At 37.9% G+C, this 16,220-nt stretch overlaps 3 protein-coding genes across 4 annotated transcripts in view; 1 reads left to right on the top strand and 2 right to left on the bottom strand.

Annotated features, from left to right (window-relative positions):
• Positions 1 to 712: 712 nt before the first annotated feature.
• On the bottom strand, positions 713 to 8,159 carry LOC136238758 (uncharacterized). Of its 2 annotated transcripts, XM_066029344.1 has the most exons (28): positions 7,959 to 8,138; positions 7,637 to 7,817; positions 6,939 to 7,037; positions 6,854 to 6,889; positions 6,680 to 6,798; positions 6,589 to 6,623; positions 6,447 to 6,540; positions 6,337 to 6,394; positions 6,225 to 6,280; positions 6,060 to 6,167; positions 4,423 to 4,463; positions 4,304 to 4,370; positions 4,202 to 4,245; positions 3,745 to 3,815; positions 3,538 to 3,690; positions 3,432 to 3,475; positions 3,288 to 3,378; positions 3,167 to 3,237; positions 2,955 to 3,039; positions 2,711 to 2,765; positions 2,574 to 2,659; positions 2,343 to 2,524; positions 2,156 to 2,291; positions 1,526 to 1,639; positions 1,328 to 1,470; positions 1,139 to 1,268; positions 969 to 1,088; positions 713 to 908 (listed from the first exon to the last, which is right to left on the bottom strand). In XM_066029344.1, exons 1-28 carry the CDS (start codon positions 8,021 to 8,023, stop codon positions 834 to 836), a joined length of 2,559 nt encoding a protein of 852 aa, XP_065885416.1. In that variant the 5' UTR covers positions 8,024 to 8,138; the 3' UTR covers positions 713 to 833. The 2 variants fall into 2 exon arrangements, 1 of the variants encoding a protein (XP_065885416.1); XR_010693193.1 differs by lacking the exon at positions 1,139 to 1,268 and having other exon boundaries at positions 7,959 to 8,159.
• A 1,439-nt stretch (positions 8,160 to 9,598) lies between these two features.
• Positions 9,599 to 13,745, bottom strand: LOC136238747 (OCIA domain-containing protein 1-like). Its single transcript, XM_066029321.1, has 7 exons — positions 13,465 to 13,745; positions 13,355 to 13,418; positions 13,246 to 13,299; positions 13,028 to 13,193; positions 11,963 to 12,018; positions 11,665 to 11,913; positions 9,599 to 9,743 (listed from the first exon to the last, which is right to left on the bottom strand). The coding sequence occupies exons 1-7, from the start codon at positions 13,513 to 13,515 to the stop codon at positions 9,649 to 9,651; spliced, it is 735 nt and encodes a 244-aa protein (XP_065885393.1). The 5' UTR covers positions 13,516 to 13,745; the 3' UTR covers positions 9,599 to 9,648.
• Positions 13,521 to 16,220, top strand: part of LOC136238746 (septin-6-like) — a 4,218-nt gene continuing 1,518 nt past the window's right edge. Inside the window, exons 1-10 of the mRNA XM_066029320.1 lie at positions 13,521 to 13,659; positions 13,722 to 13,836; positions 13,886 to 13,945; positions 14,160 to 14,213; positions 14,463 to 14,544; positions 14,601 to 14,741; positions 14,792 to 14,909; positions 14,963 to 15,052; positions 15,103 to 15,199; positions 15,258 to 15,309. Of these exons, the coding sequence (XP_065885392.1) occupies positions 13,618 to 13,659; positions 13,722 to 13,836; positions 13,886 to 13,945; positions 14,160 to 14,213; positions 14,463 to 14,544; positions 14,601 to 14,741; positions 14,792 to 14,909; positions 14,963 to 15,052; positions 15,103 to 15,199; positions 15,258 to 15,309 (851 nt within the window). The 5' untranslated portion in view covers positions 13,521 to 13,617. The remainder of the gene's footprint in view (positions 13,660 to 13,721; positions 13,837 to 13,885; positions 13,946 to 14,159; positions 14,214 to 14,462; positions 14,545 to 14,600; positions 14,742 to 14,791; positions 14,910 to 14,962; positions 15,053 to 15,102; positions 15,200 to 15,257; positions 15,310 to 16,220) is intronic.

The following is a 16,220-nucleotide window of genomic DNA, read 5'->3' as shown; positions in this document are numbered from 1 at the left end:
GCCATGACAATTGAAAATATTGGTTGGTTTACTTCTTGGGCTTAGATTTTGTATTCCAAAAACCATTATATAATTAATCTTATTATAATTGTTCTTTTTGATTTGTCTGTACATTTATCTTCTTTTGTTGAAGTGTACGGTATAGGTAAACAATAAATGTATAATAACTCAATTACTTTGGCTTTCTTCAAGGATGTAAACGTACTAGTCTCAGTTTGGTGTAAATCTGATGGATGTTCACAATGTTATGGATGATTGTTTTAAAAAGATTATGGCTGGAGGGTATAGCTAAACCACTTATAAGAATAACTTGAAAATCTAGTAATGTTTATTAGTTTACCATATTAACATTCATGCATTCTTCCAGGCCACTTCAGATATATGCTCTTTCTATTACCAATTACTTTTACTTTCATGAACATGTCCTTTTTGTAGCTACAGCCAAGCTATTTTTATATTGAGGATAACTAACTATTTACCAATAAAAGAAGTCTAATGCAGATATATGGTGAACATACAGTCAAACATTTTGAGCTGTCACAGTAACTACTCCAACGTGCCTCAAACGTTTAATGAGGCAACCTTATAAATAAGGTAGCAATAGCTGGTTTGGTACCTACATACTTGACACAGGTACAATAGCTGAAAAGTGTGGCTGACAAGCACACTACATTAATTTGCTTGCAGCTATACTACAATGTCCTTGCCTGCATGTTGTGACAGTGATACACCCTTTAGCATTTATACAAAAACAACCATTCAAACTACAATGGCAACATACAGCCTACATTGTGCATGGTCTTAAAAGAATTTCTTATATCCAGATAAAACAGTTACACCAATGTGATGGTGTGAGTGAGATCTTCAATCTTCACTGTGTAACTTCCTGGCTTCAATACCTTGTTACCCTATAAAATACACATACACCACTTATCACAATACTGAATGATTGATATACATATCTGTACCCCTGTATCAACTGTCTTGAATGTTTCCACTCCAGCATCAAAGAAAAGAGTTGCATTTTCTTTAGGGTTCAGTTCAACCCGTTGAAATCCAAACAATTGTTTCATTGGAGCATTAACATCCTGATCAATGACATTAACATGATGATGTAAAAGTTGAAGACAAGACATACACTGTAAGTCATGTAAGCTAAAACTGCAACTGCCCCTGATTTGCTACCAGTGTTGGTGACAGTAACTTGATATTGTACAGTTGATAGTTCATCTAACACTTGAAACTTTGGCAACTTCTCTAATTCTGACCTAATTGTTTATACATGTGTAAAGCATATAGAGTTCACATGTTTAAGCAAATGTCTCACCATGTGAAATTAAAGGTTGTGTAACTCAGTCCATATCCAAATGGATAGACAGCATCACCAGTGTAGAACTTGTATGTACGACCAGGCTTGCTACGCATACCCATGTCAAAGAATGATATTTGGTTGACATAATCTTTTGGGTACTGCCCAGTAAGACGCAAAGGTAAGATAGTATAGCATAAATCATACAATACTTACAATAGTGTAGGGCAGTCTTCCAGAAGGATTAAATTCTCCATAAATTACTTGTGCTATTGCCTTACCACCTGATTGTCCAGGATAACCACACCAAAGAACTGCATCAGCATTGGCCTGTAACACATACGCTAAGCTGCACACAAACACTAAATAGTCTGCATTATTAGATGAATAGTCTAGACTAATAAACTGATTGCTTTATTAGGACATTAAGTTCATTCAGAAGTGATTGTTGGATTAGAGTATTAAACAGAAATGTAGGAGTAGAGGTGGGATGATTACTGTATATCATAACAACAGTGAATACAACCATCATTCTATGCAATAAGTCAGATGCTCTATATAGTCACATTTGCAGTCAAAGTGCATACCCTTAATCCACCTCTGAGGTTTATAGAATTTGAGTCATAGCATACTTGGAATACCATTTGCCATTATGACAATGAATAGTTCAGAGCTATACTATTATAATTTCCTAATTTAGCATACTAGCTAAAACTTTAATTTACTGATAACTATAATTCAATTAATTGCTGTGCTGGGATCTTAATTATATGGAGGTGCATGTTAATTTGGGCACATCAATAACTACTGTCTGCCCAGTAAAGAACTTTATGTCACATCCCTGACCTTAGCCCAGCTAATATCCACTGGTCCTCCAGCCATCACCACCACAATCATAGGGTTCTTGGTAGCACTCCTAATAGCCATAAGGAAGTCTTCTTGTTTGCCAGGCAGAGATATGTCATTACGATCATGACCTTCACTATACCATCACCTATTATATCATAACATTATCACTATGGAGACAGTGTACCTTTCCTGAGACCCATCCAGACCAACAACTACTATAACAGCCTGAGCATTCTGAGCTGCTGTCACAGCCTCTTTAAACCCACTATCATCAGTACATTTCACATCACATCCTTTTGCTGTTGTGACATTACTAGCCATTGACTTTATTCCATCAATTGGAGAAATCAAGAAGGGAGCTGTACCCTGTACAACAACTGGATATTTTGAATCAGCAAATATATCTGTCCGTTACATGATAGTTTCCTTGCATGGTTGTAGTTGCATCAGAGTTGGGCCCCATCACAGCAACAGACAATTTGGGATCAAGGGGGAGGACACCTATATATGTCAGGTACAATATTTACATAGTATATAAAATTATAGACGCACTCTTGTTATTCTGCAGGAGCACAATACTTTCCTGAGCTAATTTCAAAGCTAATTCCTGTATGTTCGGTAGATACAGAAATATATGAAAACAGTATGTAAACACACACTCACACACAAGCATGTATACACACATACGCACGCACGCACGCACGCACGCACGCACGCACGCACGCACGCACGCACACACACACACACACACACACACGCATGTACACACACACAAACGCACAAACACATGCTATACCTGACTATCAGCAGTGTTGACATCATCAGGAGAAAGAATGTGATATGATGTATCATTTGGTGGATCAAACATACCAAGCCTCATCCTATAAATCAACCACACGCACAAAGTACCAAATAAATTTTTAAAAAAACAAAACAGAATGATATAGAGGTGTGCTCAGCATGCAAATTTAATTTTTACTCTACGCTTCATAATTTAACAATGTTAACCTGTATGTAAACAGTCTTGTTACAGCAAGATCAAGATCAGCTTCAGTAATGGTCTTATCATCAATAGCTTCCTAGCAAGGTTCACAAATTTAATCATCATTGTATAGCAGCATTTCTGTACTTGAGCATGTGATGGGTAAAATGAACCACAGTCAAGATCACACCCTCCACGTAATCCAGCTGCAACTGTGTCTGCATTATTTGATGTGTAACTGGAATTTGAATAGTATTATATCTCTAACTAAAATTAATACCCATCACTTACTGATGTGTGCTTAAAATGTTACTGATAGCTCCACAATCACTGACCTATACAATTATTATGTAAGTCATTATGTTGTATTCAACATCCTATACTACTATATACTTACAATGTAACCCTCAAATCCCCACTGCTCCCTGACTATGGTGTTCTGTAGAAAATTGTTAGCACAACTGGGTACTCCATTAACAGCATTGTAGCTGCACATGATACTACCAGCATTGCCTTCTCTCACACATGCCTCAAACCCTGGTAAGTATGTCTATAAAACATTATGTATTTCCACTGTATAAAAGGTATACAAAAGTCAACAAACCTCCACTAAATCTTGATCTGAAACAATTGCATTGAAGTGATGTCTATCAGTTCCATTCCAATTTTCCAAGTCTATTGAAAGAATCACACATACAGCTTAAGGGTAATGTTTGTCCACCAACAGTTTCAAAGTTGCATCGCATGCAAGAGAATTGCAAGTAGCAAGATAAATATTAACAAACGTATATTATAGAACGTAGCATAAGCCAAAGCTTTAAGCTGCTGCACCCAAATAAATGCAGTAAGTCTACTATTTAGAATTCATCTGAAAAGTTCTGCACTGTTAACTCTTTCTTACGTTACTCTAATAGATTACACAGGTTGCAACAAAGTACTCTAATTGTGCAGTTACCAATAGAATTCAGACTATAAATAACAAAATGAACTCTCTATTGGATATGTAAAACACGTGTCAAGTAGAACTAACACTTTATAAGCTGTCAAGTGGTAACTCTTACCATATGCTGCATAGTGTTTACAGGTCACAACTGTCTTCAAAAAACTGTAGTGTAAATATCATGCAGTGAATATGTAACTAGTATGTTGTTCAAGTCACTAACTCATTAGCATTTTCCTCCTGCATTCCATGTGCAAAGTTGATAACATACTGAGAAATGACATAGGGATCTGTAGTGTTTGAAATATATACTGACTATATAGCTGTAAAGTATTTTTGTACCTTCTCCAGGTGTTTCCTGACCTCTACCCCACCGTGGGTCCCTACAGTAAATGTAAACTTGTGAAGGACACTCACACTGGCACACATGCAAGCACAACACACAACATGTACAGACACAGAACTGATGTACATACACACACAAAAGCAAAGCCTCTGGCAGCCATGTGAAACAGCTATTGCTGTCGAACAAACTAGCACTGGGATGCCTGTGCACCACACAGGCACTCTCAAATAGACCTGCATCAAATATGCCAGCATAATAAAAAGCATAGTAGGCTGGGTCCTATGTCAGCATAATGTATAATAGGTGGATTAATTATGAAGCTTGATTCCATGAAAATAGATCAACACTCCCTAATAGAGCAGTCAATGGAAGTTGCAAAGTACGATACCATTATACATAGCTCCTTAGATCTAATAGAACAGTCACTTTAATTTGTACTGAAATACTCTAATTGAGCATTCATTGATTAAAATGTTCCAAGATAGTTGTAAGAAATGTTGCTAACCTAGAAACATAATGGAATAATTATAATGTGTGAAAAATTTGGGTTGGCTCAAACCTACTCTCAAAAACTTGGCTATGCGCATGTGCGTGCACACACACACACACATGCACTTGACACACGCACATGAACACATGCACACACGTACACATACACACACAACACACACTCCAAGTAAGGCCAGTGTAAGGGTTTTGTTGGTTGAAATTTATGAATAGGTTGATATACTCTAATAGAACAACCATAATATCATAAATAAGTCATACTCTAATTGAATAATCATTGTGTTGTTATTATTTATCATCTATAATTTGTCTCAAAGACAGGATTGCATCAAAAGGCTCCTGTTCAAGGGTGCTTCCCCAATATACATAATATACATACATAAAATAAAGAGAATACACAGAAAAACATGCTAACTGCAAGTACAGAGGCAAGATTTACAAGTTGTAAACAAAACAGGTCACTAGTGGGATAACATTTAATAAAACAAAACAAATAAAAAAACAAATAAAAACTAAAAGTAAGTTCTCAAAGCTTTCCAAAAGGTTTCCACTTTTGTGAGAGCCAATATGCAGTGTGGTATATTATTCCAAATAAATGGAGTATTCACAAAAAATCCAGTACCAATATGCATTGATTGTGGCCTGTAGTGGAACTATACTAAGGGAATGCCACACTGCACAGGAAAAATTAAAATTGTAAATGGACTGGGAACATTACAAGGAGACAAATATCATACAGAGAGATGAGTTCAATGAGTTTCCAAGGATGTCCATTGTAAAATAGAAACATGTGCTGTTGCTTTGTTGTTGAATAGAGTAAAAATGCAAAATGCTTCAATCTCTGTTTGAAGCTCTGATAAGACATCACATGACAATCACTTTGCCTGACATGCCATTGCAATTAACTTTCACCATCGCTGCATACTTCACACACACACGCACGCACGCACACACACACACACGCACAAACACATACGCACACATACGCATGCACATGCACACACATGCATGAACGCATGCACGCACACACACACACACATGTACACACACACACACACATGTACACACATATACACTCACGCATGTATATCATGCACACATGTACAACATGCACAGGTCCACACACCTGTACAAATTAATATTTGGTGCAAAGAATGTCAGTCCAGCTCTCCCTTGATTGTACATAGCTCTTGCTTCAGTGGAAATCACTTTACCCATTTGATAAATCAGTGGCCTAAATGAACACAAGATCAAAGTATTAACTACAATGGCCCTAATGTATTACACATACGAATCAAATGTTGCTCCCAAATTGATCACTTGTGGAAATGATGTAGCATTAGGAATCTGTTGTACAGTGAATCATTGTACTGAATACAAACAGGCACAGCATAGTGACACACCTGACCACCAAAGCTCACACCAGGGGAGTGAGATACCCCATGAAGTGCCTCAGACCACCTATAAGTGTAATATTGTTGTAAAACAACTTTACAAAGAGAATAGCCATTACCATTGATATGGTGGAACTGTTAGTCTTGCTACTCCTTTTGCTGCAGTGCCTAGTTGAGCTATTTTCTCACTGGTATTCATACGTGAAACGAGATCTATAATTTACAAAATATAATGTTAAAATATTGCAACACTGAAGTTACCTTTCACTCTAGCAGTTACATCCAATTTCGTATCACTGATATAAAAGGGTCACATTATCAGTATACACTTATAAGAGGATTGTTTACCTACCAAAATGGAAGATTTTCAACTGAAGCTCCTTGACATGTAGCAACACTAGAACCAGCATCCAAACATTTTGTTTTATCCATCCCATAATGAAAGGTGCCATCAGTTGAATTATATATCCACTGTTAGCACAATTACACATCACACGCCTAGCTTCACTTGACCGTAGAAACATACTTGTTGGTTCTGTGCTCCGGCACTGCAGTCCCATTGCTGGATAACACATACATGGTGTAGGGGCTTTGACTATATCATTCCTTACCTGAACATTAGTGCCATCATAAGCTCCAGAATCTGATCCATCTACACATTTACCATCCATTTTACTAGTAATGGTATGTGTTGTGGGATTGTATGACCACTGTAATATACATAGAAGGTATAGTCAGTGAATATGTATGTGTAAGGTGTTCCCTACCTACACACAGTAAAAAAAGTAGTTTGGCAATGCAAGGTTGATTATGGGTGTGTGTGTGTGTGTGTGTGTGTGTGTGTGTGTGTGTGTGTGTGTGTGTGTGTGTGTGTGTGTGTGTGTGTGTGTGTGTGTGTGTGTGTGTGTGTGTGTGTGTGTGTGTGTGTGCGTTCATGTGTGTACGTTCATGTGTGTGTGCGTTCATGTGTGTGTGTGCATGTGCATGCGTATGTGTGCATGTGCATGCGTATGTGTGCATATGCGTTTGTGTGTGTGTGTGTGTGTGTGTGTGTGCGTGCGTGCGTGCGTTCATGTATGTGTGTGCATGTGTATGTGTGCATATGCGTTTGTGCGTGCGGGTGCAGGTGCAGGTGCGTGTGTGTGTGTTAGCTAGCTAAGATATACACCGTACATGTACCAGCTTGGTCTGCAGCTACATAGCTAGTTACATAATTCAGTGTGTCAACTGCAAGGTCAACTGTGTGGCATGCATGAATGGCTAAATACATAGTAAGAGGACAATTCAACTTAATTATGAGAGTAATGACCTGTTGGTTCTCAGGCTTATCAGTAGGATGGCATCCATATATGTAAATGTTAGCTCCATTGTCTTTAGACCAGTTGGTTATGTCAAGACAATTCCCATCACTTTTTAGTTTTATTTCCTGTGACTGACTATCCATCATCCACTGTTGACGAGGACCTCCATCACATGTCCACACCTGAACACTATAAGAAAAGGTTCACTCTTATCTCTCCAGCCACGCCCACATGGTACGTGGAGTTAGAAAAATATTAATAACGTGTGTTATGTTTTACTGTATACTTGCGGCAGGCCTAGGCTGCAATTATAACAAGATTTGCACTTACTTAGTCTCAGAATCGTAGGAGAGAGCCAGAGGAATGCAAAGAAGCAAGTACGTATAAACGTTCATCCTCGCCTCGTCATATGATCTGCAGTGTATCAATTTCAGTGCACGGAAAATTTTGCTTGGCACTAGTAGCCGTAAATTTCCGTTCTGCAACCTAATTAGAAATTCTCTTCAAGGTTTTACGGTTGTAGTCTTGGAATACAGTTAGCTTTGGTGCTAGCTGCTGTTGCTGCGCTTAACATAAGCAAGATACACATTTTCATGATTTTACATAAATAATTTCTCCTTACAAAACCTAACACAGTTTTAGCCAGTTTTGCATACATTATCCACGTGTTGATTAAAGACAGTTTGATACCCCCAGGCAACAATAGTAGCTATATAGCTAAAGTTGTTTATCATGTAGCTTTAGCTATCAGAGGTTCTTTTAAGGGTTACTGAACCAATCATAAAAGACATCTTTAACTTTAGTTCAACTGTATGGTTGCAGGTCATTAGGCTTCTACTAAGCTATCAACCCTTATTATGGTATGAGATCACGTCATCAGCATATAGGCAACAAATAGAACATTAATTCCTGTAAAATGTATATCAGATGCCCTAACATAGAACCCTGTAGGACACCACTTAAAACATTAGAGGGGAGGAGGCAGGTGCATCCTCCATATACAACATTCTGTGTGTACATCCAGCGAGGAAAAATGTGACCCAGTTTAGTATGTCACCTCTGATTCCAATTCAACTTAGTATGACTGATAGACACTTTGTCAAAAGCCTCAGGTACAGTTGTACAATTGTCTCCTTCCATCTAAGCTAGACTGTGGATTGTTAACAATCGTATTTCAGCAGAATGGTGTTTCTGAAATTCGTGTCTGACAAGGTATTACTTGATTCCATCATTCCATATATGTGCAGCATAACGTTGCAAAAAATCAATTATGTGTTCCAGAGACAATGGCCAATGTATAGTTTGATGTATCTTCTCTACTTTCTTTCTTGAACAATAGGATTGATTCTTATTCTTTCCACTCTGATGGCTAGTTTAACTATGCAGAATAAATTTAGAAGACCCAGTGGGGTCAGGAGCCCTAAGTAATTTGACAATAAGTGCAGAAATGTTTTGATATGAACTATCTCAACTCTCATCCATTGTAAATTGATCATTTTGTATCTTGAATTATCAGGAGTTAGTACCATATTTTAATACGCAGTCCATAGTTATATAAGTGTAAGTGTGTATATGTTCTGGCAGCATCAATATCCTGTGCTGCCAGCCAGCACCTGAGAGCATTAAAATGGTGATACAAACTACAATCTTGTAGTGCTGTACTGTTTCAGCCATGCAGGTACCTCTACAACTGTATTGCTTTATAACATTCTTCATTTATATCCCACGAGAACTCAAATGTTCAGCTATTCCTTACCACTTTAGGAACTGAAGGACTCACTTCCTATTTCTTTTGCAACTATAATGCAGACATTATGGTGAAGACATAACTGAAGAAAAACCGAATGTTCTATTAGAGTATCACCTCACTAATACATTAATTCTGACTGCTGGTACAGGTTTTAAAGGTTACTTATCTAGTGAAAAACAGTGGGTACTAGCTAGAGATCAATCCACACCCACACACTACATTCATCAAATTGTTTAATGGACAGATTCATAATTTCATATAACAATAGAGTCATTGTCGTTCATCATCATATACAATATCGCCATATTTGTTTCTTCTTCCTGGTCTCTTGTGCGAAGCTTCATCTCCACTATGTGGTTCTCTTGCTAGATATGAGAACATAAATATAACTTAAAGTACACGTGTGCAATGAAATACAATAAGAAATACCATATAGTAAAAAAACTTTGGCAGTAAAAAGCGTGACGAAACATTTCTGTTGAAAAAATTGGCAGAAAAACTTTGGTGGTTGAAATAATATTCGCCAAAGTTTTTTTTACCACCAAAGTTTTTACTCGACGGTACCGTGTAAGGATAACGACAAGGTATCAACTCATCAGTTAAGTAGTGTAGTAAGTGTATAGGTAGCTAGCATTGTTTTTGTAGCAGTACTTTTGTAGCTATACTGATCCAACGACGTGCGCACTGAACTAGCTGACGTGCGAACGGGAAGCCAGTTGGAAATGCTATCCCAAGGAATGGCTGGAGTGCTTACAACTGTGGGACACATTTCGAAGATCCCCAAAGTCAGCTCGATCTTTATTGCGTGGTGGTACGAGCTGACCTTCATCTCAAGTTCTAGTTACTCAAATGTGCTCGTGTGATCATCTAAAATAATTGGCGAAAAAAACTTTGGTGAATTGAATGCTATTCGCCAAATTCACCAAAATTTTTTACCACCAAAGTTTTTTACTATATGGTATAGTACTGTAGCAAAGTCATGACATAGATGAGTGAGGTTTAAAACAAATTGTCTTTTCCTATCAAACAGTACAGTAGTACTGTTTAGTAGCCCCCCACAAAGTGATGTGTATATCCCAAAATGCTACAAGTGAAAACCATCATAGAAATAAGATACGAAATGAAAATCACTTTTATGAAATAGCCTTAACTTCAAATCCAGTGTTAAAAACAACACAAAACACCCAGATACTAAAATCGTCAGAACCCATATGTTTTGTCTGCCTGCTTCACTCACTGCCTCAATGACCACAGTCGCAAGGCTAGAGGCGAAATGAAGCAGCGTATGGCCACCATTTCATGCCACAATAACAAACTTACTGGTAGTGTGTACCTTTTCTGGTTCCAACAACTATCTGCCTTCTGTGCTTTGCCTTTCAAGGAAAATTTCCACATTGATACTTTCCTTAGAGGAGCGACAAAACTATCTGAAATGCTTAAGCCACTATAGATACATGTAGCTGCACTTATAAATCAAGTATAAAATGATTGCTGATCCGACCACACCCCTAAACGATCAGAACACATGCCTTGCACTTAACAGTCAGTGCACTCCATAACCACAACCACAGCCCTTAAAGATATAGCTGCAATCAGCTGCAGTTTTTCTGTAGACAACCAGACATGGCAAACCACCTCCTTACTCCATTGGTAGCTCTCTTGGAGACAAGCAGGGATATCAAGATACTCTAAAATAAACCACATCTGTATAACCTACAATTGCTAGAGTTTTGGGTTGCTCAAAATTTATGTTGGTAGTCGTCAGGAAATGGGTATTTTAGCAGTTAATCAAGTACTATTCATTTTGTACAAGATCAATTGCCAATAACAACAATTGGTGTATTAGGGTGACTGCACTATTTAGAGTATCTCGATCGTGACTGAACAGTTTCTGGACACCTTGCAGGAGTTCACGTCACAACTATTGCATAATACAGCTTTGAATTGCCAATGACAAAGGTCAACACATACAAAAATGAAGTAGGGTTCCAGCAATAAAAAGTAGTGAAACAAGAGATATGAATGATGATGGTAACTATCACTATACAAGTAGCTATATGAAAAATCAATACTTTGCATTGAACAGTTGGTGGTAACATGCCAATGTAGGGATTTTCCCACATAGCTACATACGTTGTAAGCTACCACCATTTATCTCTTGTTTCACTACTTTTTATTGTTGGAACCCTACTTCGTTTTAAAATGTCATACTAAGTATTTATTTCTCTCTATGTACATACAGTAAGCATGCAGCACTTCTGTCTGTGAATGAGAAATGAACTGTACCTGTTCTATCAGTACGTGGTTGCTGTTGCTGTTGTTCTGTGGTTTGTTGTTGCTGCTGTCGTCGCCGGTTCTCCTCTCGTATATCTTCAAAGGTACGTCGTTTTGGTTTGCTACTTCCTTTCACCTCAACGACATCGCCACCACCAAACATGGACACTTCGGGTTGTGGGGTAGGACGAGGTTCTTGTCTCTTGACAGAATCTGAGTCCATTGTATACTGAGGGGTATCATCCTGGCTTGTAGTATGAACTGAAATGAGTATTAGCAGATTGGACAGACGTACACCTATACTATACACCTTCTTGTGACATCCATTTCTGTTCCCAAGAAGTTAAAGGAATGTTTTTCTGACGTCTATAATGTTTAAAATGGATTTAATTACACTCTCACATACACACACGCACTTAAGCATGTATGCTCAATTAAAGTGTATGCACACAATACAGCACTACACTACACACACACACTACACACACACACACACACACACACACACACACACAAGCATAAATAATGACCACACATTTTAGGTGACTAATGGACATTACATAAAGCTTTAAGGTATCAGTTTAACTTTCAAAAAAGTGCATAAATGCAAACTGTCTAAATTCTTTTTAAGTCACACGTCAAATCACCAGTAAAAATACATATATAACAGAATTGTGTGAGCATATACACTGCATAGCTTCGTACTTGCTATCATTGCATTTGTTTGTGCCAGCTCTATGTTATACAGAGATGAAGTGTGAAGGAGAATACTGCTAGGCAAGCCTGCAGCAGTGGAATTTTACATGAGCTTAGATTCTTAACAAAGTCTATGCTCTTTGCCTCCATTCCTGTTATCATAAACAGCTTGGGTTAGGAAAACTTACAAATATGTTTTCAAGAAAAGACAGTTTCAACAGCAAGTTAAAATATTTAATTTTAGCACACAATCCTACTTTTGCTATAAATACTACAATACAGAAATTCTGAATTGCTATACATAAGCTCAATGAATTGACCAATTGAGACAACACAGCCTCTTTTGCAAAAGCACATTAAACAAAAAAAAAATCCCTCCTATGCAAGATTCAATGATAGCCACCCTCTGGCAACACATACCTACAATAAAGGTCTTAACCACACCAGCAACAACCCAATGTGTTACTTCCTTATGCAAATACTGTAACCAATTAACCAAAAGTACTGTAAACACTGCTGTATCAGCAGTCAGCTGTTTGCCATTACCACAATTTTCTACTAGAACAGGAACATAACATTTGAGAACATGATAGAAATGGTCTAGGACTAAGGATCCCACAACATAATGTTTGTGTGTATAAGAAATTAAGTTTTCTTGTCCTGAAATATTCTTACATACTTTTCAGCAATGTTCTTTCTTATTCGATCTGCTATCCTTGAGTTCTCCAGCTGCATAACTCTATCCAAGCAAACATTTCTGTAACTCTGTACTCCATACAAGTGTCCTGCTACAGCAGCTCCAACAGTCCACCAGAAAGAACCTCTTTTGAAAAAAGCACTGCCTCCTGTATGAATCAGACATTCATTACACACAGAAATTAAAAGAATTCCACTTACTCCAAGCTATCAGCCTGTTAATTATAAATCCTGTGGTCACGGCAATGGGTAAAGCTGGTGGACAATGAGCGTTAAAATGTTAGAATACAAGCATTCTATTTTATGCTACCTCTACGAAAAGCGTTTTGTTTACACTGCACTAATACCTCTTGCTCTTCTTGGGTCAAATTATCCTGGTTAATACATCAATACAATATACCGCATTGCTGCAGTACTTACGAATAAGTCTTCTACAGCAGCACGCTGCTCGTCTTGCTGCTCTCGTTGCATTTTTATGAATTCCGTTCGGAAATATAAATACTTCCTGCCATATATGGTAACGTAGAAACCTGTCTGAAGGTTCTCTTATCGTGTAGTGTCTAGTTCGTGTAGATGACCGATATGACCTCCTCATCGCAAGTTGCAAGGACGCTGGTTAGTTAATACCTTTAAGGGACATTCGCGCACGTCACTTTTCTGGGCTCCCGTGTTTGCAGGGCACAGATGGGCGCAGCATGGAATTGAAGGGTACGGTTGGGTTCTCCAGCCTTCCCGACCAATTGGTAAACAAATCAGTCACAAAGGGATTCGATTTCAACATTCTTTGCGTTGGTATGAGCACCCTGCATCAATCTAGCTGTATATTTATAACTATTGATAGGGGAAACTGCTGTTGGCAAATCTACACTGATTGATTCGTTGTTCAAATCTAATTTTGATGGTAAATTTTCTTGTGATGAATGCACACTTGGAGATGTACTGAATATCATTTGTGTGGGGGGTGGTTGTACCAAGTCACTGGTATCTATAACAACCTCCCTAACTCATTATCTTTTGACAAACATGAAGAAGCCATTTGTTGTCAATCACAGTTGAAATGTTGTACATTGTGGTGTGTGTTGCTTACCTCACCCTCTGTGTATGTGTGTGTGTAGATGCTCCAGTCAGTCATAAGCAACCACAAGTCAGCTTGACCAGGCATACATATAGTAAGTATCTAGTGTAGTGTGTACATGCATACGTGTGTATATGTGGCCTCCCAAGACTACGCAGCCATTGCTGGATGACTAGTGGATCAAATCACATTTAGATTTTTTTTTCCATTCTTTTCTAGTTAGGTCATGTTGCTTCCCTATGCATTTCCTAGCCATCTGCATATAAATCCTAAACTGACATGTTATAGTGATGATCATCGTATTGTATTGAAGCCCCATACATTAATACTGTGTTGTTTTTAGATTTGAAGGAAAGCAATGTCAACTTAAGACTGACAGTTGTTAGCACAACAGGTTTTGGAGACCAGATCAACAAGGAGAACAGGTACTTTTCAACCTGCTAGTCTAGTTATTACAATCATTACTTGTGTATCTATTTAGCTCTAAACCAATAGTGGAGTACATTGATAACCAGTTTGAAACTTATCTTCAGGAAGAGCTAAAAATCAAACGAAACTTGATGGAAACACATGACACTCGTATCCATGTTTGCCTCTACTTCGTAAGCCCCACGGGACACTCGTAAGCACCATACACACCATATTTATCTGTTGGTATATCATGCTTTAAAGGTTGAAGTCATTGGATCTTATCAGCATGAAAGAATTGGACAAGAAAGTCAATATTATTCCTATCATAGCAAAGGCTGACACTGTGTCTAGGCCAGAGCTGCTTCAGTTCAAGAAAAAAGTAAACATCTCACTACAGAGTAGCATGCATTATTATCAGTGATATTTCTGTAGATAATGGAAGAGCTAGGAGAGAATGGACTAAGGATTTACACATTTCCTACAGATGATGCTACTGTTGCTGATACTAATAACAAAATGAATGTGAGTGTCAAACCAGTGTATATGTATAAGATGTTATTAATCTGTACTAGGAACAAATTCCATTTGCTGTGGTTGGCTCCAGGGAAGAAATAGTTGCTGGTGGGCAGCGTGTACGAGCTAGGAAGTACCCATGGGGTGTCGTTGAAGGTGGGGTGGTGTGGGTGACGTGGTGGAATACTGTTGAGACGGTGTTGTGTCCTTATAGTTGAAAATGAGACTCACTGTGACTTTGTCAAACTGCGAGAGATGATGATCAGGTTAGCTTTAAGTATACTTTATTATCTGATTATAAGAAATATTGCTACCATTGTGGTTCCTGATGTGTGTTGATACACTTGCACAATGTATTGCCAATAACACAAAGGGTGAAATATTTATGAAAGAAAAAAAAATTCTATAAATTTTTTATCGCTTACTTCACAATGAAGGAAGGTGATAATGGCAAAAACTTTGATAGCATCGTGATCCCCAAAAAAATCTTCCAGTACTCCCAAGGAGACAGAAGACATGAGCATTAGTCTGCCTCGCATTGGACGAGCAGTTCATTATGATTTTTTTTTTCTGATGTTTTCGCCTTCGCCCTGGTTGTAGGAAGGGTCTGGAAGATGAAACTTACCCAGCAATGGATTCACCTGTTCATGGAGACACTGGTGGTGTAAGTTTCATCTTGGTAGAGGACTGCTTTCGTAAGTTGTGACCATTTAATTAAGCGCCTGTAGTTTATTTTCCGTATTGTCACTGTACAAATCGATTTTTCTTTTGTTGCCACTTTGTACAGGTAGCACTGTAAATTTGAAAGTCCTTGGCTTCTAGAGCTGAAACTTTGATTGACCATTCCTTTGGTTAGCTAGATAAAGAAAATGTAATAAAGTGGAATTTAAAAAATGCACTAACATGTGGATTTTTTTGCAGACCCAGTCACATTTAGTCAAAGGGTGATGATTGAATTTTATGGTCAGTTTGTCAAGTTCTTAAAACCACAAATATGCATGTATTTAGCTGGTCCTGAACTATTATGGTAAACAACATGGATTACTGGTTGTATTGCCATGGGTTACACTGCTTTGGTGTTTTAATGTTTTAAGTTTATGTTCTCAATGAGAGAAGCCACAAACAAAGTGTAAGATGAAAGCTCTTTGTTTTCATGTTGATTAATTAACACTTCAAA

The sequence above is a fragment of the Dysidea avara genome, chromosome 11, assembly GCF_963678975.1.
Source record: "Dysidea avara chromosome 11, odDysAvar1.4, whole genome shotgun sequence".
Classification (NCBI taxonomy): domain Eukaryota; kingdom Metazoa; phylum Porifera; class Demospongiae; order Dictyoceratida; family Dysideidae; genus Dysidea; species Dysidea avara.
Note: the sequence above shows the minus strand (reverse complement) of the source record. Positions and strands in the feature narration are given on the sequence as shown.